The sequence below is a fragment of the Trachemys scripta genome, chromosome 1 (assembly GCF_013100865.1).
Source record: "Trachemys scripta elegans isolate TJP31775 chromosome 1, CAS_Tse_1.0, whole genome shotgun sequence".
Classification (NCBI taxonomy): Eukaryota; Metazoa; Chordata; order Testudines; family Emydidae; genus Trachemys; species Trachemys scripta.
Window position 1 is genome coordinate 91,906,733 of NC_048298.1, and position 23,516 is coordinate 91,930,248.

The 23,516-nt window shown below is 51.9% G+C and overlaps 1 protein-coding gene across 3 annotated transcripts in view; it reads right to left on the reverse strand.

Annotated features, from left to right (window-relative positions):
- Window positions 1-23,516, reverse strand: part of TRIOBP (TRIO and F-actin binding protein) — a 36,698-nt gene that overhangs the window by 7,838 nt on the left and 5,344 nt on the right. The window contains exons 1-7 of one of the 3 annotated variants that reach the window (XM_034776991.1): window positions 15,513-15,651; window positions 7,396-7,452; window positions 6,869-6,937; window positions 6,403-6,492; window positions 4,501-4,610; window positions 3,123-3,666; window positions 2,234-2,344 (exon numbers count right to left, since the gene is read on the reverse strand). In XM_034776991.1, the coding sequence (XP_034632882.1) occupies window positions 2,234-2,344; window positions 3,123-3,666; window positions 4,501-4,610; window positions 6,403-6,492; window positions 6,869-6,937; window positions 7,396-7,452; window positions 15,513-15,518 (987 nt within the window). In that variant the 5' untranslated portion in view covers window positions 15,519-15,651. Of the gene's footprint in view, window positions 1-2,233; window positions 2,345-3,122; window positions 3,667-4,500; window positions 4,611-6,402; window positions 6,493-6,868; window positions 6,938-7,395; window positions 7,453-8,573; window positions 8,917-15,512; window positions 15,652-23,516 lie in introns of those variants that run through there. The other 2 variants (XM_034776982.1, XM_034776973.1) reach the window with 2 other exon arrangements.

Here is a 23,516-nt window from a genome sequence, read left to right on the forward strand (position 1 = left end):
AAAAAAAAAAAAAAAGCAAACATTCTCGGAAGTATTAGTGTCATAAGCAAGACATGAGAAGTAATTCTTCTGCTCTGCTCTGATTAGGCCTCAGCTGGAGTATTGTGTTCAGTTCTGGGCACCACATTTCAGGAGAGATTTGGACAAATTGGAGAGAGTCCAGAGAAGAGCAACAAAAAGGATTAAAGGTCTAGAAAACATGAGGGAAGATGGAAAAAAATGGGTTTGTTTAGTCTGGAAAAGAGAAGACAGAGGGGACATGATAACAGTTTTCAAGTACATAAAGGGTTGTTACAAGGAGGAGGAAGAAAAATTGTTCTCGTTAACCTCTAAGCCCATTGCTGCTTGTCCTATCCTTAAGTTGCAGCAAGGGCAGTTTAGGTTGGACACCAGGAAAAACTTCCTAACTGTCGGGGTAGTTAAGCACTGGAATAAATTGCCTAGGGAGGTTGTGGAATCTCCATCTTGGGAGATTAAGAGCAGGTTAGACAAACACCTGTCAGGGATGGGCTAGATCAGGGGTAGGCAACCTATGGCACGTGTGCCGAAGGCAGCACGCGAGCGGATTTTCAGTGGCACTCACACTGCCCGGGTCCTGGCCAACGGTCCGGGGGGCTCTGCATTTTAACTTAATTTAAAATGAAGCTTCTTAAACTATTGACTTTACATACAACAATAGTTTAATTATATATTACAGACTTATAGAAAGAGACCTTCTAAAAACGTTAAAATGTATTAGTGGGACGCGAAACCTTAAATTAGAGTGAATAAATGAAGACTCGGCACAGCACTTCTGAAAGGTTGCCGACCCCTGGGCTAGATAATACTTAGTTCTGATAGGAGTGTGGGGGACTGGACTAGACCTCTTGAGGTCCCTTGCAGTCCTATGATTCTATGCCCCTTAATGCCCACTGACATCAAGGAGAGGTTCAACGCCTTGCAGGATCAGGCCATTACTACCTTTTCTTCCACTGACGGGGCTCTGCTCATAACCACAGAGATCAAAAGGTGGAGTGCAATCAACTCAGTGCATCATGATTTTTTTCTGATTTGAGGCAACTCAATTGTTTGCACCACCAGGATTATCTCCAAGGACCCGTTAACTCATGTCGGGAAGTGTGTTGCATAAGACTTGACTGCTTTACATAAACAATCCCTGTTCCTGAGCTGGCTGACCTCGATTACAAGAGCCTGCTGATGGGCTCCTGGTGGCACGTGGCTGATGAGTGGCCCACCGGGTTTTAGTCTTGGCTATAACCTGACATTTGGTTCATGTCCAAATAAAACCAAAGACAGTTACAGCTCAGAATGGAGAGACATTCATGTGTTTGAACCAAACCACCCTCTATTTAAAGAGAGACTGAAGATCTGTCTACACTACCGTGAAGCAGGACCCTGCTACAACAGGGTGCCTCCTGGCCCAGGTGAAATGCAGGGCAATCTCCTAACTTAAAATGGGACCAAGCTAGATTTGACAGAGTCCTAAACCTGTGTTCTCCATGGCTTTCATGGTGTAACCATGCCCCAAACTACACACAAGAACAGCCATCCTGGGTCAGACCAAAGGTCCATCTTGCCCGATATCCTGTCTTCTGACAGTGGTCAATGACAGGTGCCCCAAAGGGAATGAACAGACAGGGGATGGATCACTTGATGATAACCTGCTGCCCATTCCCAGCTTCTGGCAAACAGAGGCTAGGGACACCGTCCCTGCCCATCCTGACTAATGGCCATTGATGGACCTATCCTCCATGAACTTATCTGTAATGTGCCATCATCAGCTTGTTTCCTCCTATGGAAATCCTAATACACATTAACTTCCCTTCTCCCAGCAAAGAGGCTCAGGACCGAGGAGGCAGGTGGATGACAGAGCCAAGCCCATCTCCCCAGTGTTAATGGGCGTTCTGGTGGGCAAGTCCCAACCCTCCAAGCAACAGAACCCTGCTTCAATGGTAAGGGACAGCTCCATCAGATCCCACCCCATCCTTTGCATACATACTTGGACACCTGCCCCTTTAAGGACTGGCAGTGCCCATCAGCCACTATATAGTTAACACTGATTGCAGCTGGGCTCACTTTGGATTGCCATGGCAATGCTAATCAATGAAATGCATACTCTGGCAGCGCAGCCAGAGTAGGTGTGAATCTCCCACCTTCCCTCCGACCCTTGTCGGGATTGGAGTGGACTCAAAGGCAAAGTGGGATTTCTGGCCCACTGCCAACTGACCCTCACCTGGGAGATGAATCCCTGGGGCATGTGGCCATCTCCATGGGATTTTCCTGTGTCACGAAGGCTCTCTCCCCGGGCACGCCAGGACTCCAGCTGTGCCCTCAGGGACTGGACCTGCGCCAGGAAACCAGAACAACATTGACTCAGCCATGAGGAACAGCTCCGATTTGGAATGAGCAAGCTCCATCTCCGCCAGACGAACCTCAGCCAGGGGTTTGGGAGTGAGGGACGATCGAAGGAGACACTGGGCGCCACAGCCAGTGTCCTTTATCCAGGGAAAGGGGTGGTCACCCAATGGGACAAACCCAGTGAAAAAGGCCCCAGCACATGAGCAGTGGAAAGAGGTGAGGAAGAGACCCCTCCCCACCTCAAGACACACTAGGTGTAAGCCATGCTCTCCTCTGAAGGCAGAAAGGCTGGTAGTGTCTGGCGTAAGGGGTTCATGGCCATCCCCATCCCCACGGAACTAGTGACATGCTCACTGCTGCCAGGGCTAAGTTCGTCAGGTTAAACCCCAGTTATGAAGGGCAGGACAAGAGGTTTGGGTGTCCCCAGTGAAAATAGGCTCCACTCCAGTTAAGTCAATGGCATTTCACCAGTTTGTATTAAGGCTGAATTTGGCCTGGGATCTCGGATATACGGACAAGCTGCTTCTCAAAGCACGGGTCAATGAATCTGCTATGCAAGTGAGAGTTCTCCTGACCCAGAGGTGGCAAATGGTGCTGCTTTCCGTGCCCATGGAAGGCCGGCAGTGGGAGTAGACGGTGTAACAAGGGCTTCCTGTGTCCCCAGCACTTTGGCCTAACCTCCTGCTGAGCCCCTAGGAATAAGGGGAGTCCCTCTCCCAACCTGGGAAGGAGGAAATGGGGCCCCAAAGACAGATGGCTCCTACCTCTTTCTCCAGCGCCTCCCTCGTGTCTCCATGGCCCCCCTTGCTCTGGTTCAGCAGCGCAGTCAGAGGAAGGCGCTTAGACTCCTTCAGGGGCAGCCGTTCCAGCTCCAGCCATTTCTTCTCAATCTCTTCACTCAGCCGACTGCGCTGGTCCTCTGACAGGGCGGGCCCCAGCAGCTCCTGCTCACATGCTTTCCAGCAGAGGGCCCCTGCTGGGCCGTCGCCCTGCAGGACCCCTGTGTCAGGAGCCTCAAACCACTTCCGCCTCTCCTCAGAGCGGAGGGCTAGGTCCCGTTCCAGGTCCTCGTGCTTGGTGACTCGGTCAGAGATCCCCCTCAAACTGCCTCTCGTCCGCTGCGGGGACCCCTGATTCAAGGGGGACAGCTCCACGTAGTCAAAGGTGTGGCGCGGCCCGTCCACCTTCCGGTTACTGCCCTTGGAAATAACCTCTGACCCCAAGCCCGGCCACTGCTCCTCTGACCTTAGGGAGCCTTTCTGGGGGACGCAGCTGCGGAAGGAGTTTTCCTTATTGCAATCAGATAGCCTGAAAAATCAGAGCACGAAGGCATGAGAGAGAGACGCGGCCGCTGGGAGTCACGCAGGCAGGCATTGTGCAAACAGCCCACGCATACTCCCGCCAATGCACCACAAGCCTAGCCTGCAACCACACCCCTTGCTATTCCAGTCCTAGGAACCTCCAGAGCACAGCCAGCCTGTCACGCCAAACGTCCCAGTGGCTTTGCAATGGGAACAGACTTCCTGTAGGGTGGGGAGAACCAGGCCCAGCTCCAGGGATACACATTTTGATCTGAGCTTGAGCTCTCATCTCTAGAACAGAGCCCACCAGCCGTGCGCTCTAGTGCCACTCCTTGCCCTAGTGGGACTCTGCCCTGCTCCCCTTTTGCATGCAAAGAGAAAGGCAAATCCAGTCTTGGTGTTGTCGGTTTCTTTCAGACTCTCTTGTGCGGACATGCACTTGGTCTGGCAACTGGTGGTGAGATGATTGGAGGAAAAGGGTGGGACACTGCAAAGCAGCCAGCCATCACCGCTGGACTCTTCAAAGGATCCTGGGAGACGTTCTCTGCCCTTGGGTCACCCAGCAGGACCCTGAATACAAAGCCCCAGAGAGCTTCCTCCCACACTCACCCACTGACACGGTAAGACTAGATACCCCCGTGATACCCTCACGAGTATCACTGCTACAAGCAAGCATGACTGGCAAAGCATCTTCTCCCATGCGAAGGTGGGAGGGGAGGATGAGGAGACTTCTCCCGTCCCAGAAAGGATTGCCTGCTTGTGGCCAAGGTGCTGATACAAAGTGATCCAAGCCATGGGTGGGATGCGGGGGGGGACAACACACATTCCCAGACATACGTACTTTGTGACATCCGGTGCGCTGACCGGGCGCACGTTCTTCCTCAGAGCCTCAATCCAGTTTCGCCGGATCCCCGAGGTCATTGCTGACAAGGTGAATGTGGCGTCCTTCGTCTGAAAGGGAGACGCCAAAGGGAGCTCAGCCCACAATGTGCAGTGATACCCTCCCCGCTGCCACAGCGCAGGATAGCAGGCTACAGCCTGGGATTGAGGCAACACCCCACTCGCTCTCCAGACTGCAGAGTCGGAGGACAGCCACCAGCAGGGTCTTAACAGTCCCTCTCTGTTCTCCTGTCACATCAACAAGAGACAGGCCCTCAAAAGGCATAAGCGGAGGTTAATTCAATCACTTGGGCACTGCTAGACAGGTGCCAGTTAACAGGTCAGCTTCCAAGACATCCTCCTCCCCTATGAAAGAACCCTCGACTCCTCTGTCTCTGTTAAAGTCATGTGTGTCCATCTGCGCTCCTGGGGCGCTGGGGAGATGGGTACCCTGGGTGGAGTACAACGTAAGAACAGCCATACTGGGTCAGACCCAAGGTCCATCTAGCCCAGTATCCTGTCTACCGACTGTGACCAATGCCAGGTGCCCCAGAGGTAATGAACAGAACAGGTAATCATTGAGTGAACCATCCTATTGCCCATTCCCAGCTTCTGGCAAACAGAGGCTAGGGACATAATCTGCCCATCCTGGCTAATAGCCATTGATGGACCTATCCTCCATGAACTTATCTAGTTCTTTTTTGAACCCTGTTATAGTCTTGGCCTTCACAACATCCTCTGGCACAGGTTGACTGTGCGTTGTGTGAAGAAATACTGCCTTTTGTTTTGTTTGTTCTCGCTATTGGGGTTTGCTCTCTCTTGTCTAAGACAGATTTTACATGCAAGGTGAAAAAACCTTTGGGGTTCGCCTGTCAGCACAACAGTGAGCCTATGCCTAGACTCCCTCCCCCTCCTCGCCCAGGAGATACCATTCTATCTGCTCCTGGCCATCCCTACAGAACACTGGGCCAAGTCAGCTGTTAGGCTAAGTTCCCTTGTAGTCATTTCATCACCAGGGAAGGTCAGCTGGACCTCCCAGCATGGCTACATCCACCTCCACCCTGCAATATATCCCCCTCCTGCACCGATGTAGTGCCTTCTAATCCCAAGCATCCTACATCACTTCAGAACCAAGCCCCCTCACCCCCCGCCACAGCTCAATTCCTCTGCACAGAAATGAATGACTAGTATTGCAGCATCTCCTAGAGGCCCTAGCCCCATTGTGCCCGTTGCTGTACAGAGAACAAGATAGATTGTAAGATCTTCAGGGCAGGGACTAAGTACATTATGAGACACAACAGGGGGATCAAACAGATAGATACGGGGATGGGGGAGAATACAAGGTAACAGAGGATTACAATCAGTGGAATAAGCAGCTGGTGTGCTGTGACATCCATCACAATAGAGGCAAGCTGATACTATTGGTAGCAGGTGTACAGCACACGCCAACAATACCCAGCAGTTCTTCAGGACAGAAAGGGAATGAATAAGAATTCCATCTCCATACAGTTTCAGTGGGATAGCTGAAGGAGGCAAAAATCTAGTCATCCAAGTTGGAATTAGCCTAGGTCTCTTGGATTAACACTCTGCTCTTGCCAGAACTGCCATGGGATCAGGGCCCACGAGCACTCAGGGTCCTGGCTGGCCAGCTCACCTGAAAAGGACACACACAGTAGTAGCACTGCAGCTCCTTGCATCCTCCTGGAGGACGGCGTTCGTTAGAGAAGGGTGAGCATTAGCCGCTTCCTGCGGACCCGGGTATCCTTGGAGGTGTCCCATACAAGAATTGACCAGCCCTGACTCTGCTTAGCTCGCAAGCTCCAACAGGAGCCCAGCACAAGTTTGCATGGCTGCAGGTACTCACGTGTATCTGGAAGCCATAGTTGCGTTGCACGGCATATTCCGTCACTTCTGTGCAGGAGCGCAGGTCAATCTCACCATCCAGCTCATCAGCCTGAAACAAACCCCAGACCACCAGTGAGTCCCCGAGCAAACTTCATGCCATCTCCCCAACGCCGCCTGTATCCCAGTTGGAAGCATGAGATTCTCTGCACTTCACATTCAGTCTATGCCCACTCAGAGCATCTGTCCCATCCTTGCCGGAGCTGAGGTCCCACATTCTAGTCATTCATTTTCTTGATGCCTTTTCAGACCCAGGCACTGGAGTGGTTGCAGCTAAGCTATATAATAAGCCCTGCCACCTTTGCAGTCCCCTTCCTGGAGGGGAGCGTGCTTTGCTCCTGGTGGAAGGGCACAAGGCAGCTCCAGGATCCCACCACCACCCCACCCCAAGCAAAGAACAGAGGTCAAAGTGCACTCCCCAGGCTTACCTCCTCAGCGTTGGAGTCCCTGTAATATCTCAGGCTCGAGTCCGTCAGCACAAACCAGTGTTTCTTCCACTGTGGACAGAACAGTGAAGGGGAGGGGAAGGGAAGGAACAGGAGAGACAGGGGGAAATGAACAGACTAGATTACCGAGGAAACGTGTTGGAACAGGGAAGGGTATTCTGCTTACTGACCCTCTTGCCCAGAGGGCAGCTTCCAAGTCCGACTGTCTCCTTCCTCCTCCGAAGATATCTCCCTCCACCCTCTTTCTATCAATCGGCTGGGACTGGGGCAGTGAGAGGAGTCTGATGGAAGTGTGTGATGGCGACTGGACCGCACACAGCAAATTAGGCACCTGAGCCAGGGAACCTCCTTGGCAGAGTTCAGCCGCAATGGGGACAGTCTAAATCAGCAGCTCACCTCCACCTTCCCAAGCAAGGGACACAGCCACAATGTAGAAGGCAAGCCTCTGTGTACACAGGATTGGGGAGGAGAGAGACCTCTGGGTGTCATGCACCCACCATCCATCTTACCTCTCCCGGCTCATCCAGTATGGACATCCATCCCTTCTTGAAATTGAGGAGATCCGGCTGGAGAGAGACGGACAGAGCAGGGGGTTAACAACTGGGCTGGGACTGAGACTCGGCAGAGTTTGGTGGTCAGGAACGACACGGATTCCACAACTCCAGGTCTAGCAGTGACTGGAAATGGAGCCCCATGGTACAATGTGAGCAAGCAAGGACAGTCCAGCATCCCGCCCTCCAAACCCACATGGATTTAGGACCAAGTAGCAGAAGGGATGGGTCCTCACACAGGGACAGGAAGAAGCCTGGGAAGGAGGGGTTGAAGAAGTAAAGGTAGGTACGCACCAGGGAAGTTTCCACATGTTGCTTTGCGGACATTTATTCAGAGATTTGGGGGGGGGGGGGGGGGAGGCGGGGGAGAATAAAAAAAAGTTTGCACGGCCCCTGAATCGGCTCAATTTCGAAAGGAGTTTGGTCACAAAACTAGTGAAACCCATTCCAAATCCAGCACTCCCCCAGAGCCTGGGGCCATGCTTTGACACCAACACCGATCACTTAATTAAGACAGGAACAGCTCGACATTATCAACCCTCATCCTGGCTGTGCAGGAGGTAAATATCACTTCAGAGCAGACGGGGAAAACACGCAATGTTACACGACTTGTCCAAGGCCTGCCCAAGGCCACAGGGCAAGTCAGAGCCAGTACTAGAATCCAGGAACAAACTTCTCTCTCTTAAATTCAAGAGTTTGTTTCTGTGCCACAGAACACCCCCGACTGCTCCCCCAGCCTTCCCACCGCATGCAGCCATGTGTGGATACTATTCCAGATCACCGACAGTCATGGGGGAGGTGCCGCCACCCCCTCCAAACCTCACCCTGCTGCTGCAGCGCAACCAGTTCTTCCTCCCATTTCAGGGCTGGAACTGGGAACAGCTGATGCAGGGCAACTACTCTTCCTTGCTTTACCAAGCCAGGTGGGCCAAACCCATCCCTCCTTGAACACCATGGACTTCAGGGGAGCTACATCAGGGATGAATTTGGCTCAGCAGCTGTGTTCTCAAGGCCAGTATCTCTTACCACCTCCCCCACACCACACACACGCTCCCCCTGCCCCATTCAAGTGCCAGCAACTAAACTTGGTCAGTCAGCAGTGGCGAGAGGGTGAAGAGGAAATATTAGAGTCGTACCTGAGAGTCATCTGTACCAGGTCTGCCAGCCTGGGGTAGGCTGCTGAGTGTCCCTAACTGCCACATCCTCCACCCAGGAAGGGGCTGGTGGGGGGAGCAGCTCCACCACTGCGTGGGTACTTAGTACTCCAAGAGCTTCCGATTAATTCAGGAAACATCCACCTGGTGCCAGCTGGCCGCATAAGCCCAGATCTCTTGCGGCCCAACTGGGTGAAGCTTTCTCCTGTTTCATCTCGCAGGGCTGAGCTCTTGGGTTACACCCAAGGTTACAGCAGACAGCAGCAAAGTGTCGGCCTGCCCCAAACCCAACCAGCCTATTGGTAGGGGGCAGGGGGGCGGGCCACCTGTGATTACAGCTGCAGGCCCATCCTATCCCTATCGCTGTCTCCCTGGGCTGGGAGTGTCCAATTGCAGAGACAGACTATGCCACACGGAAGCAGAGACACATGGAAACTGAAGCCAGGTGACCCAGGCTTCCACTCTTCACCTCCAGCACCAAGGCTGCATGGTGGGCAGAGGCTGCTCAAGACAACATGCCAGCATAGGGAGTAGGTGAGTATGCTGCCCGCTCCCCTCCTACCACCAGCATGCACCCTGTGCACATTAACAACTCCTTAACTTGGGCACCAGGTTTGTACAATGTGGGTGAAGCCCCCAGCAGGTAAGGGGCAGAGCCCTTATACTTGGGGATCTGTGGGGTGAAGCTCCCCCCCGTAAAGGAAACATTTGAAAATAAGGATACAAGGGAAAATCTGTTCTATATGGACTGGATCAAACTATGATGCTAAACCTCGCTACAGACAGCTCTGGCTTGGGCGGGCGGGCACGTGACCTCCCCCTGTCATCATCTGGTATAAAGGTGCATGGGACCTAAGTGACTCCTTTTCAACGGCACCCACATTTCAAAGGGGATGCCCCATGCAGACAGGAGTGACTCTGACATCCCCCTCAGGTCAGTTCCCCTTTCATTGTGACAGAGTGGCAAATACAGCAGCTTGTTCCTCCATAAACAGGCTTCCCAGGAAGAACCCCCCTCCCCCCAAGATCCCCCACCCCAAGGAGCCAGCAGCCCTGCCTAGGCCCACATTAGGGATCTGTCCCCCCAAGAGCACTATTTGCTGGGACTCACAGCATAGGACTGCATCTGCCCCCCCGCCCCCCCGATGGACTCTAGACCCCCCCCCCATCCTGAGCAAACCCCTCGGTGTGAGATAAGGGCACCCAAGGGTACACGGGGAGCTGCAACAGGCCAGAAAGGGATCCCTGACATGAGGCTGGAGAGGGGGCCCCCACACAATAGATGGGTGGAACAATGGAGGGGATAATACAGGGGAACTGGAGTCAGGACCTAGGATGGGGATGGGGGCTAGGACCAGGTGGAGACCAGGACACAATGGTGGACAAAAGGGATGGGGAGGCTACAGGGGGCAGGGAGAAGTTCATGGGACAGGTGGGGGTGGGAAGACAAGACACAGGGGCAGGATGCCTGAAGAGGGAGCCAACAGAATGGGGGGAAAAGGACTCCAGGCACAGTTAGGTTTGGGGGGGGGGGGGCGGAGGCGGCACAGTACAGTGGAGGAGGATGACTGGGGAAGGAGGCAGATCCTGGGGGTTAGGGGCACAGGCACCAAAAGGAGTGCAAATGTATGTGTATGTATTGCTCCTCCCACCCTCTCAAAACCCCTGCCTCCCCCCACTCCCGACCTCACCCTCCCTACTGGTGAGCCAGAGACCCTCAGGGGACAGACCCATTGATCCCTGTAGCAGCCAGCAGGTTGAGGGCAGCAGCCAGCAGGTTGAGGGCTTGGCTGCCAGAACGCTATAGAGCAGGACCTTGGAGCTGGTCAGTCGGGCCATGGCATGCTCTCTCCCAGCCAGGTTTTTGAGAGAGATGGGGTAGGTGCAGGTAGACAATGGTCCTTTTGCCCTCTCCCCCCCACCCCTCCCCATCTCTGGTTGGGGGCAAATGTAGTGGGAGATAGAGGGGGGCAAGACCCCAGATGGCAGATGGGCTAAGACACAGGGGGAAGTGGGGGGGATGGAGAGGAGTGGGCATAGGACTCGGGAGGCAGAGAGGAGCAGGAAGACTAGGGCATGGGGCAGATGGGAGGGCATGCCACTTACCTGGTTGCCAGCCACCCAGACAGCCCCTCATCCTGAGGCTCATCCAGAGAAAGCCCACCAGGGGCCCCACCAGGTGGCAGACTCCCACCAGGCAGCAGCTGCCCCCACCTAGACAGGCCCTCCAGCCACATAGCTCATGCTGACGTCTGGGTGAGTGTTAATGCACACAGGGAGCACAGTTCGTTAATTCCCTTTGATCTAGGGCCCTGAAATGGCCCTAGATCAAAGGGCATTAAGAAACTGTTAAGGTGCAGAGGGATCCACCTGGACAGTTAGCCAGCACCAGGGCAGGTTATTGTGGGAGAGGTCATACCCTAGGTTGCCAGGAATCTGCCCTGCTAGGCAGCTGCTGGCTTGCCTTCGCCTAGAGCAGCCTCTGAGGGTGGGGGACAAGGAGGGAGACATGCACCCTTCCCCCAATCTTACTATCCTGTTGATGTTGTCCACCCCACAGTCACGCCAGGCTTCCCCCCATGCCTCCCCCAACACTCTTCACATTATGTGCTTGCATCTATGCAGCAGCTGCTCCCCTTTCCAATCCAGCGCCCCCACAGCTAGCGGTGAACTGGGGGTGGGGCAGGGAGGGAAATGGAACATAAAACCAACATGCTGCCAAACACATGTGCATCGCAAACAATACACTCCCACATACTAAACCAAGGTACCCTAAGGTCACCGAGCAAAGCCAGCCCAGTTGCTAGCCAATCCCACCCCTTGTCCCCAGATGCCGTATGGCATCATTCTCTATTCCACCAGATGTCCACACTACAGCTTCCCAGAACTTCATGGTGAGTAATAGATATCCCAATAAGCAGCACGGACTTAGAAATAACAACTGGCCAGTCAAGCCTAATTTTTGTAATGCGTAAAAAAAAAAAAAAAAAAAAAGTCTAAACGAACACAGGGACACAGTACGTGTCAAACTTGGATTTTAGTAATGCATTTGATTCAGACTCTTTACAAAATCTTAACCGATGAACCAGTTCCAATGGCCTTGGATAAATATCATGGTCAGGTAGATTAAAACCCCAAGTATGATCCTAAAAAAGGGGGAAGGATAAAACAGCAGTATACTGAGCAAGAGGGCAGATGTCTAGTGAGGTGGCCACAAGGATCAGTGCAAAGTCTCATCTTATTTGTGATTTACACTACCAGAGTATTAATCATCAAGTTAACTGATATTAGCAGAGGACATTACATTGGGAGGACCTGCAAACCCCAGAAGGGGCACAGCAATGCCAGAGGACTTCAACAACATATTAGCACCATTGGACCAGATTCTGACACCTACTCCAGCCCCCATGTCCGGTATAGGGACCATAAAGGAGGCTTCAGGAAGAATTCCCCCAACACAGGAACAACGTAAGGGCAGCATATGTGGCCTTGTATTGCTTCCCTTGCAGCCGCATGTGTGGGGGTGCACCCGGGTTAGGAGGGGTCTTCCTGACTGTGGCACTTTCTTTATAGCTATTCAGGGTTGCAGAGCAGCCTACAGGAAGCTGTGGGGAAGTTGCCATAAGTTTTAGGACAGCCCTGGGGCTGTTGTAGCTTACGCTGGGGCTGGTATTTCAAGAGGTGCAAGGGATGGCTTAAAGCCACCTTTGCCCCCTCTCCCCCACAAGCTGCACCTTCTGTCCCAGGAAGCACAGCATGGAATCTAGCCAATGTGCAACATACTAAAAAGGAGATTCCATTTGGAACAGCATGGGATAATGTGTCTGGGGAAAAATATTCTGAAACAGAAATTCAGCAGGAGGGAGAAGCGAGAAAGCAGAGATGTTGAGGGGCCTTGGGGTGACAGCAGACAACGAACTAGAGACTTTGCAATCGGATATGGCAGCAAAACAGAAAAAAACAGCCATCCTTAAATGCTACTTTAGGCTGCATGTCCAGAGGCCTTGGGCAAGGACTACTTAGCTTTGGTGTGGCCCCACCCAGAGCATTTCATTCACTTCTGTACACCACACCTCTAGAAAGAGATTGACAAGTTGGAAGGGCTCTAGAGAAGAAGTGCTCAAGGGGCTGGAGAGACTGGTTTACAATAAGAACAGAATATGCTTAGCCTGGCTAAGTGATGACTGTGGGGGACATGATAACAGTCTGCAAATATTTGAAGAATGTAAACACCAAAGAAGGAAAGGAATTAGGGTGGTACCAGGGGGTATAGCTAGAAATAAGGAATTAAGCAAAAGGGAACATTCAGAAGACACTTCCATACAGTTAGGTCTATTAGGCTATGGAGTAGCCTATGGGAGGGGGGCGGGAGATGGAGGAGGCCCCATCCCTTTTAAACTTTTAAAACCAGACTGGCTAGAACCCTATGGAACTGTCCCCCAGGGGACAATCCTACCCTGGCTGCAGGGAGAGAGACTGTGTGATCTGATGGGTCTTTTCCAGTTCTACCTTCTGGGGACCAGCACCACCTCCTGCATTTTCCCAGATGTTCCCCAGGGCCACTGGTCAGAACCAGCTCCATTTTCTCTACCATGCACAGTGACTTTTGAAACATTTCAGCTCCAGGGAGACACCCTTCCCCCTCATCTTGTTAATACAGGTCTGTCTCATCTTACGCTGGGGTTCCCGTTCTGCGCTTAGCACTAAAGCAAAAACCGCGTATAGCCAAAACCCCATTGAGTTCAATGGCGGGCGAAATCGCCCGCACTACAGGAATAGTATTAAAATTGTTGTTTTTCTCTTTTTTGTTTTTGCCGACTGCGTAAAGTTGAAATCGCGCATATTAAATGCGCGTAAGATGCGACAGACCTGTATAATGGTATTCACGTGACAGAGGACTCAGGACAGAAGGGAAGGAAAGCTGCCCCATGATCTGTTTGGTGAAAGCAGAGTTACTCCCTCCGCTGGATCAAGGGCCCACACAGCTCCCAATTTCATTCATGCTATGAAAACAAGTGGATGTTGTGCTTTGCCTAACCCTGTGAGAACTGCCTCCAGGAGCAAGGATGCACAGCCCAGCCTGTCACCTCCATTATTCTGCTGTGTGCAGCAACCTTCCCTCCAGGGCCTAGGAATGCTGGTCCCCTTCCTGTACCACCCTCAGCAGATAGAGCCAACCACTGCCTCTTCCCCTAAACCACATCCTCTTTTACAGTGTGTGCTGGAGGCAGCAGCACAGCAGGGTTCGGTGCAAGGGCCTCTCGCTTCTAAATAAAGGCCAAGTTCAAATCCTGAACAAGGTCATTAGCGATGTAAGTTTGGTATCCTTGTTTCTGTTTGTGTGTTTCACACATCTACCCTCCCTGCCGAGGACTGAAATATCCGAGGTGGGGATCAACACGCAGAGGTGCTGCAGCTGAGGACTGAGATGAAGTGGGTGGGGAGAGCTGCCTGGGTTGAATTAGCAGGGGGTGCTTGGATCAGCAAATCTGGACAGAAACGGGGTGTGTCGGGGGGGCGGAACGGAGCTTTAGGCAGTGCATTTGTTAAGTCTTGGGTATCTAATTGGCAGGAACCCAGCTCTGCTAGAGATAACAGCCATTCCACCACAGTCACAGGCACTGCTTGGCTGTTTCCCAAGAGGGACCTGCTCTCCCCAAATCAGGGAAAACACAGACAAGTGAGGAGAAGGAGGGAGGGGTTAGTGATGGGGGAAGATTCACTCTATTGCTTGGAGGGAGGGGGGAGAGATACAACACGACATCTCACCAGGGAACTCCACTCCTACACCCAGGCTGCGCAAAGTTCCCATTCCATGAGCCCGCCTCTGCCTGACCCCATGTGGGGGAGGAGGAAAAGGACGGGGTGTCACCAGGAAGGACAGGAAAAGCTGCAGGATGTTGTGATGCTGTAAGGAAGCGTAGGCTGATAGCTCATGACGGTGCCCAGGGTCATCGCATCCCAGCCTCCCTTGGTGCCTCCCCATCCAGTTCCAGCAGGACTCCATCCAGCCCGGCCACCAGCCCACTCCCTCGCACACTATGGGTCCCCCACCAGGCTGCAGCCCACGACCCAGACTGACAATCTCTACTCCCCACTCTCAGAGACCATGCTGTCTCTCCCTTCTCAAGCTGGGGAGGAGGAGAAAAAAAAAGAAAAAAGAAAAAACCTCACTGCCCTGTTCACTCACTCACACCTTCTCCCCTCCCTGCCCTGTGTGTGCACAGCCAATACCCTCAGGCACTTGCCTCGGAGCTGACCCTCCTCTGTTACCAGTCTGAGAGCTCTGCCCCTTCCACAGTCTACTGTCCCACCACTGACATGCCATCGCCTGCTGGCGCTTGCTGCCCCAGAGATAGCATCATGCCTACAACTCCCTCTGCACGTACCTCCTCTATCCCCCACCCCAAAGCTGACCTGCCCCTCACAGATGCAGTCATGCCACCCCAAGAGCCCAACCTGCCCCAGGGCCCTAGCAAACAGCTGCTGCTTGACTTAACTTCCTGTAAATAATAAAAGGCAACTGAAACCACAAGACCTGTGCAGTGCAAGTGGTGGTGGGGAGACCAGCCTGGGGGGAGGGTCCATGCAAGGGGACCAGCAGCCCAGAGGCCAGTGACTGCAGCAATGGGCGCCTTCCAAACGCGTAAGCCAGGACCCAGGACAGCCAGAGGGTGGGTCCCAGCCCCGGATCGGGCTCCCCCGCGCAGAAGAGCGCTCGGCTCACAACCGGGCGAGCCGCACACCCAGCGCGGCAGACGGCGGCCCGCAGCTGCACGGCACCGGCTCACACATGCACCGCGCAGCCCCACCCCGCGCCAGGAGAGAGGCCCCAGGGCGGCTCGTCCCCAGCGCCCCGGCCGGGTTCAGCTCCCGACTAACTTCCCCCGCGCGCCGGGCCGGGCCGGAGCGGAGACTCACTGTCATGGTGCCGGCTGCGGGGGGAGCCCAGCCCGTGCAGGGGCCCGGCCTCAGCGCTCCCGCGGCGCCAGCCCCGCCATCGGCGCCTTCCCTCCGCTCGCTCCCAGCCGCCCAGAAACTTTTCCGCCCCCTCCCCCTTTGCTTTTTTTTTTTAAACTTCCTGGGAGGGTCCCCCCGGCCAATGGGAGGCCGCGGAGCCGGGACATGCACGCGGCCGGAGGGGCCGGTAGCCAATGGGGGAGCCAGGCGGAGCTGGCCAGCCAATCAGGAAGGGCGCAGGGTCAAGGGGGGCGAGGGAGAGCCTAAGGGATCAGCAGCACAGATGCAAGAGAAGTGTTAAACCAGGTGACCCCGGCCAGGAAGAGCTGCAGGGGAAAGGGGGTGCCCGCTGCAGGCAGGCAAGCAAGCCAGCCAGGACTTCTGCCCCCACCCCACGTTCACACTCAGCTCCTAGCTGAGGGCACTGCCCATGGCGGAGCTCCTCTCTCAAAAGTTGCGCACCCACAGAGGGCATCATCCACTTGGTAGCACCTGGGATCTTCTTACTGTTGCTTCCTGTCCTTCAGCAGGACTGTCAGACAGGAAAGAGCAGGAGCAGGAAAATGCCCTCTTGCCTTTAGCCTCACAGAAACGTGAGCAGAAGAGCAGCCTTACAACTCTCTAGGGAGATTTCATGAGATCTCTGTAGCCCCTGACTGAATGAACTGTAATTCCCAGAAGACCAGATTTGCCTCTTACCTTCTTTGCTTCTGAAATATGCACCTGAACCCATTTAATATCATTCATTTAGAAACATCTTCCCTGTAACTGACTGGCAGAACAAGGGGAATAAAGTCAGAGAATGTGCTCAGAGAGGTGGACGAGGCTTTCTTCTGGCAACTAGCAGAAATTGCTAGATCGCAGGCCCTGGTTCTCATGGGAGACTTTAATCACCCTGATATCTGCTGGGAGAGCAATACAGCGGTGCACAGGCAATCCAGGAAATTTTTGGCAAGTGTAGGGGACAATTTCCTGGTGCAAGTGCTGGAGGAACCAACTAGGGGCAAAGCTTTTCTTGACCTGCTGCTCACAAACAGGGAAGAACTAGTAGGGGAAGCAAAAGTGGATGGGAACCTGGGAGGCAGTGACCATGAGATGGTCGAGTTCAGGATCCTGACACAAGGAAGAAAGGAGAGCAGCAGAATACGGACCCTGGACTTCAGAAAAGCAGACTTTGACTCCCTCAGGGAACAGATGGGCAGGATCCCCTGGGAGAATAACATGAAGGGCAAAGGGGTCCAGGAGAGCTGGCTGTATTTTAAAGAATCCTTATTGAGGTTGCAGGAACAAACCATCCCAATGTGTAGAAAGAATAGTAAATATGGCAGGCGACCAGCTTGGCTAAACAGTGAAATCCTTGCTGATCTTAAATGCAAAAAAGAGGCTTATAAGAAGTGGAAGATTGGACAAATGACCAGGGAGGAGTATAAAAATATTGCTCAGGCGTGCAGGAGTGAAATCAGGAAGGCCAAATCACACTTGGAGTTGCAGTTAGCAAGAGATGTTAAGAGTAACAAGAAGGGTTTCTTCAGGTATGTTAGCAACAAGAAGAAAATCAAGGAAAGTGTGGGCCCCTTACTGAATGAGGGAGGCAACCTAGTGACAGAGGATGTGGAAAAAGCTAATGTACTCAATGATTTTTTTGCCTCTGTCTTCACGCACAAGGTCAGCTCCCAGATTGCTGCACTGGGCAGTACAGCATGGGGAGAAGGTGACCAACCCTCTGTGGAGAAAGAAGTGGTTCAGGACTATTTAGAAAAACTGGACGTGCACAAGTCCATGGGGCCGGATGCGCTGCATCCGAGGGTGCTAAAAGAGTTGGCGGGTGAGATTGCAGAGCCATTAGCCATTATTTTTGAAAACTCATGGCGATCGGGGGAGGTCCCAGATGACTGGAAAAAGGCTAATGTAGTGCCCATCTTTAAAAAAGGGAAGGAGGAGGATCCGGGGAACTACAGGCCAGTCAGCCTCACCTCAGTCCCTGGAAAAATCATGGAGCAGGTCCTCAAGGAATCAATTATGAAACATTTAGAGGAGAGGAAAGTGATCAGGAACAGTCAGCATGGATTCACGAAGGGGAAGTCGTGCCTGACTAACCTAATTGCCTTCTATGATGAGATAACTGGCTCTGTGGATGAGGGGAAAGCAGTGGATGTGTTATTTCTTGACTTTAGCAAAGCTTTTGATACGGTCTCCCACAGTATTCTTGCCACCAAGTTAAAGAAGTATGGGCTGGATGAATGGACTGTAAGGTGGATAGAAAGCTGGCTAGATCGTCGGGCTCAACGGGTAGTGATCAATGGCTCCATGTCTAGTTGGCAGCCGGTTTCAAGTGGAGTGCCCCAAGGGTCGGTCCTGGGGCCGGTTTTGTTTAATATCTTTATTAATGATCTGGAGGATGGTGTGGACTGCACTCTCAGCAAGTTTGCAGATGACACTAAACTAGGAGGCGTGGTAGATACACTAGAGGGTAGGGATCGGATACAGAGGGACCTAGACAAATTAGAGGATTGGGCAGAAAAAAACCTGATGAGGTTCAACAAGGACAAGTGCAGAGTCCTGCACTTAGGACGGAAGAATCCCATGCACTGCTACAGACTAGGGACCGAATGGCTAGGTAGCAGTTCTGCTGAAAAGGACCTAGGGGTCACAGTGGACGAGAAGCTGGATATGAGTCAACAGTGTGCTCTTGTTGCCAAGAAGGCTAACGGCATTTTGGGCTGTATAAGTAGGGGCATTGCCAGCAGATCGAGGAACGTGATCGTTCCCCTTTATTCGACATTGGTGAGGCCTCATCTGGAATACTGTGTCCAGTTTTGGGCCCCACACTACAAGAAGGATGTGGAAAAATTGGAAAGAGTCCAGCGGAGGGCAACAAAAATGATTAGGGGTCTGGAGCACATGACTTATGAGGAGAGGCTGAGAGAACTGGGATTGTTTAGTCTCCAGAAGAGAAGAATGAGGGGGGATTTGATAGCAGCCTTCAACTACCTGAAGGGGGGTTCCAAAGAGGATGGAGCTCGGCTGTTCTCAGTGGTGGCAGATGACAGAACAAGGAGCAATGGTCTCAAGTTGCAGTGGGGGAGGTCCAGGTTGGATATCAGGAAAAACTATTTCACTAGGAGGGTGGTGAAACACTGGAATGCGTTACCTAGGGAGGTGGTGGAGTCTCCTTCCTTGGAGGTTTTTAAGGCCCGGCTTGACAAAGCCCTGGCTGGGATGATTTAGCTGGGAATTGGTCCTGCTTTGAGCAGGGGGTTGGACTAGATGACCTCTTGAGGTCCCTTCCAACTCTGATATTCTATAATTCTATGATTCTATGCTCCGATGTAACCACAGCATGGCGGAAGCTGGCAAGCTGAATACAAACCCTGGATGAGCCCTCCCCACCTCTGCCCACCTTCAGTGTCCCCCATCCTCTCCTAGGGCAGAGCTGCCTTACACACACTATCCCTTCTCCCTCTGTGTCATCCCCATCATCTACCATTACACTGGCTGACCTTTTGCCCTCTGTACCTGGATCCATGAACCTCAGATACTGGGAAATTGGAACATGGTTACAGATATCTGAGAAAGGGTCATATGCCCAGCAGAGCCTCTGACTAGCCACAGCTCTGGATAATGCCTATAGACAGACAAGGTGGGTGAGGTAATATCTTTTATTGGACCAACTTCTGTTGGTGAGAGAGGCAAACTTTCGAGCCACATCTGAAGAAGAGCTCTCTCGAAAGCTTGTCTCTCTCACCAGCAGAAGTTGGTCCAATAAAAGATATTACCTCATCCACCTGGTCTCTCTCTTATCCTGGGATAGACACGGCTACAACTACACGATATTGCCTATGACCATTTGCAACCAGACTGCGGGTTTTTAAGGGACTGGTCATAAGACATAAGAACGGCCATACTGGGTCAGACCAAAGGTCCATCCAGCCCAGTACCCTGTCTGCCAACAGTGGCCAATGCCAGGTGCCCCAGAGGGAGTGAACCTAACAGGTAATGATCAAGTGATCTCTCTCCTGCCATCCATCTCCACTCTCTGACAAACAGAGGCTAGGGACACCATTCCTTACCCATCATGGCTAATAGCCATTAATGGACTTAACCTCCATGAATTTATCTAGTTCTCTTTTAAACGCTGTTATAGTCCTAGCCTTCACAACCTCCTCAGGCAAGGAGTTCCACAGGTTGACTGTGCGCTGTGTGAAGAAGAACTTCCTTTTATTTGTTTTAAACCTGCTGCCCATTAATTTCATTGGGTGGCCCCTAGTTCTTATATTATGGGAATAAGTAAATAACTTTTCCTTATTCACTTTCTCCATGCTACTCATGATTTTATATACCTCTACTATATCCCCCCTTAGTCTCCTCTTTTCCAAGCTGAAAAGTCCTAGCCTTTTTAATCTCTTCTCATATGGGACCCATTCCAAACCCCTAATCATTTTAGTTGCCCTTTTCTGAACTTTTTCTAGTGCCAGTATATCTTTTTTGAGATGGGGAGACCACATATGTACACAGTATTCAAGATGTGGGCGTACCATGGATTTATATAAGGGCAATAAGATATTCTCTGTCTAATTCTCTTATCCCTTTTTTAATGATTCCTAACATCCTGTTTGCTTTTTTGACGGCCGCCGCACACTGCGTGGATGTCTTCAGAGAATTATCCACGATGACTCCAAGAGCTCTTTCCTGATTAGTTGTAGCTAAATTAACCCCCATCATATTTTATGTATAGTTGGGGTTATTTTTTCCAATGTGCATTACTTTACATTTATCCACATTAAATTTCATTTGCCATTTTGGTGCCCAATCACTTAGTTTTGTGAGAATTGAAGAGGTATATGTTGGGGCCAGGGGGGATTGTAAGAAGGAAGGGTGGTTCTGTGGTTAAAGCAAGCATTGGACTGAGCCTCAGGAGGTCTGAGTCAAATTCCTCTCTCTATCACAGGCTTCCTACTGGACTTTCTGCAGGTCATTCAATCTCTCTTTACCACAACTGCCCCATCTGTAAAATGGAGCTAATAACCTTTCCCCAGCTCACAGAGGTGTTGTGAGGCTAAATGCATTAATGTCGGTGCAGCACCCAAATACTATGGTGACAGGGGTCCATCGAAATGGATAGAGATAGGTTAAACCCTGTATTTAAGTACTTCAATACACCTCTACCCCAATATAACGCAACCCGATATAACACGAATTCGGATATAACGCGGTAAAGCAGCGCTCTGGGGGGGGCTGGGGGGCTGTGGACTCCAGCGGATCAAAGCAAGTTCAATATAATGTGGTTTCACCTATAACGCGGTAAGATTTTTTGGCTCCCGAGGACAGCGTTATATCGGGGTAGAGGTGTACTATGGTGACAGGTACTATAGAAAACACTTAGAGATGTAAAAAGAACAGGAGTACTTGTGGCACCTTAGAGACTAACAAATTTATTTGAGCATAAGCTTTCGTAGGCTACAGCCCACTTCATCGGATGCATGCAGTGGAAAATACAGTAGGAAGGGGTGTGTGTGTGTGTCCCATTTCCATTACCACTACAAACAGTTCTTTTTCTCTCCTGCTAATAATAGCTCACCTTAACTGATCACTCTCCTTATAGTGTGTATGGTAACACTCACTGTTTCATGTTCTCTCTCTCTGTGTGTGTGTGTATATATATATATATATTCCTACTGTATTTTCCACTGCATGCATCCGATGAAGTGGGCTGTAGCCCATGAAAGCTTATGCTCAAATAAATTTGTTAGTCTCTAAATAGAGTACGTCTTCACTACCCGCAGGATCGGCGGGTAGTAATTGATCCCCGAATGCGCTCCCCGTCGACTCCGGAACTCCACCAGAGCAAGAGGCGGTAGCGGAGTCGATGGGGGAGCCGCGGCCATCGATCCTGCGCTGTGAGGACGCGAGGTAAATCGAACTAAGATATGTCAACTTCAGCTACGCTATTCTCGTAGCTGAAGTTGTGTATCTTAAGATCGATCCCACCCCTAGTGTAGACCAGCCCTAAGGTGCCACAAGTACTCCTGTTCTTTTTGTGGATACAGACTAACAGAGCTGCTACTCTGAAACTTTGAGATGTGTGACCCTTGTGGCCCTCCACTTCCTTCTTTCTGTGTTCACCAACCTGGCCAAGAGAGGAGGGCACTAAGAAAGAACAAATGCCAAGGAAGAAAGGGCACCTTCCCTCAGGGCCCAGTCTGCTTTCAGCTGCACAAGTGAGGAAAGTAAGCAATAGGAGCTCCAGGAAAGGGAGGAGAGAGTGCTGGGCCTCCCATCAAGTGACAGCCTGGTACTCAAGAGTATTAGCATTTTAATAGCCCCTGTGGGGGAGGTGAAGGGCAGGATGGGGGTAGGGAGGAGGAAAGAGCTGAACCCTTGCTGCTGTTTAGCTAGAGCCGGTTCTCCCATATGGCCAGGGCCCCAGGACACCGCAGCATTGAGAAGATGCCCTCTACAAAGGAGGGAAAAACAAGCCAGAAGCAAATTCAGTGTTGTTAGCAGAAATAATATAAACTTCAGAAGAGGGACACACACAACCCCCCTGTACAGGGTGGCTGGTTCAGAGATGGGGGGTGGGATACAGAGCCTTTCAACTCTACGTCAAGAGTTTCATGGCTCAGGGGACTGGGAATGGCACGTGGGTTGGGTCACCCATTCAAATGGGTGGACATGGAGTGCAAGGCATTCCTGTCTGATGCTTCATGGGAAATGAGTTGATAAGTCACATTCCAGAGCAAATGGATGCCCACATCCCCAACAAATGTACCCTCATGATCCTCCTCCATTGGCCCCCTCCTTGACATTCTCAGCAGAAGTGCGAATGGGCCATGGAGACAACTCCCCTCTCTTGGGAGGAGATCTTTCCAGGGGAGGGCTCAGGCACACTGAGGGGGAGGGAGGCAGGGAAGAGAGCACTACTGGTGTCTACACAGCACATGACCTGGGTTCAATACAAGATTCAGGCTCCAGAATGATCAGATAGGCTGGTACCTTTCATCAGCATCAAATTGACTTGAGAGATCATCTAAATCACAAGAGCACCGGTACAATCACTCACTTTTGATTCTATTTGTAAAATAAGCCTTTCCCCTTATCCATATGCAATAGTCAACTACACCTTATCATAGGATATGAGAGAAAGAGAGAGGTTGGGCTGAGCTCAGCACTGGGAGCCAGAAACTCTTGCATTTTAAACCAGTTATGCCACCGACCCTCTCTGTGACCTTGGGCACATCACTTTGCCCCCCTGGGCCTCAGTTTCCCCACCTCTGAAATAGGGGAAGTAATGTTTTCCTGCCTAATGGAGGTGTTGGAAGGATTAATTAGTGTGTATAATGTTCTAACGAGCATGGAAAATGTACTGGGAGAGGGGAAGTGCAATTGCAGATACATTTACCCACCTCTCACAAAAAACAGCAATTCAGTACCTCACAGCTGCCTTTCAAGCAGAGACTCGCTCAGACATGGTGTCAGAGAGAGAGAGAGAGGTGCTGCATGCTGAGACAGCACCTGCGTGAGAGGCCAGCTAGCCTTTGTCACAGAGAATGGCCCAGCCAATTTCCTGTCATCCTGCTCATTCCGGGAGCTTCTGAGAGGTTCCCTCATGCACACGCACATACACCCCGCTCTCCCCCCTCCTCCTGTCCCCACTTCTTCCCCAGTTTCTGGAGTACCTTGTGGCATTGCCCGTTAGTGTTCAAATAAAGATCTTGGCTTCCCATGGAGCAGGCACTGTTGAGGGGTCGGGTTGTGCCTCGATCTAGCTGGGACTACAGGGAGAGAAATCAGGAGCTAAGCCCTAGGATTCTGCCCTCTCCAATGTTTTCCATAAGCATGTGCCCATCTCCCAACACACTCCTGGGGAAATTCATCCCCACAGTGCTGAGGACAAAGCACTCTTCATTCAAGCCAGTAGGGGACACCAGGGGAAAGGGAAACATGCAGGGGCAGAGCTCTATTTCT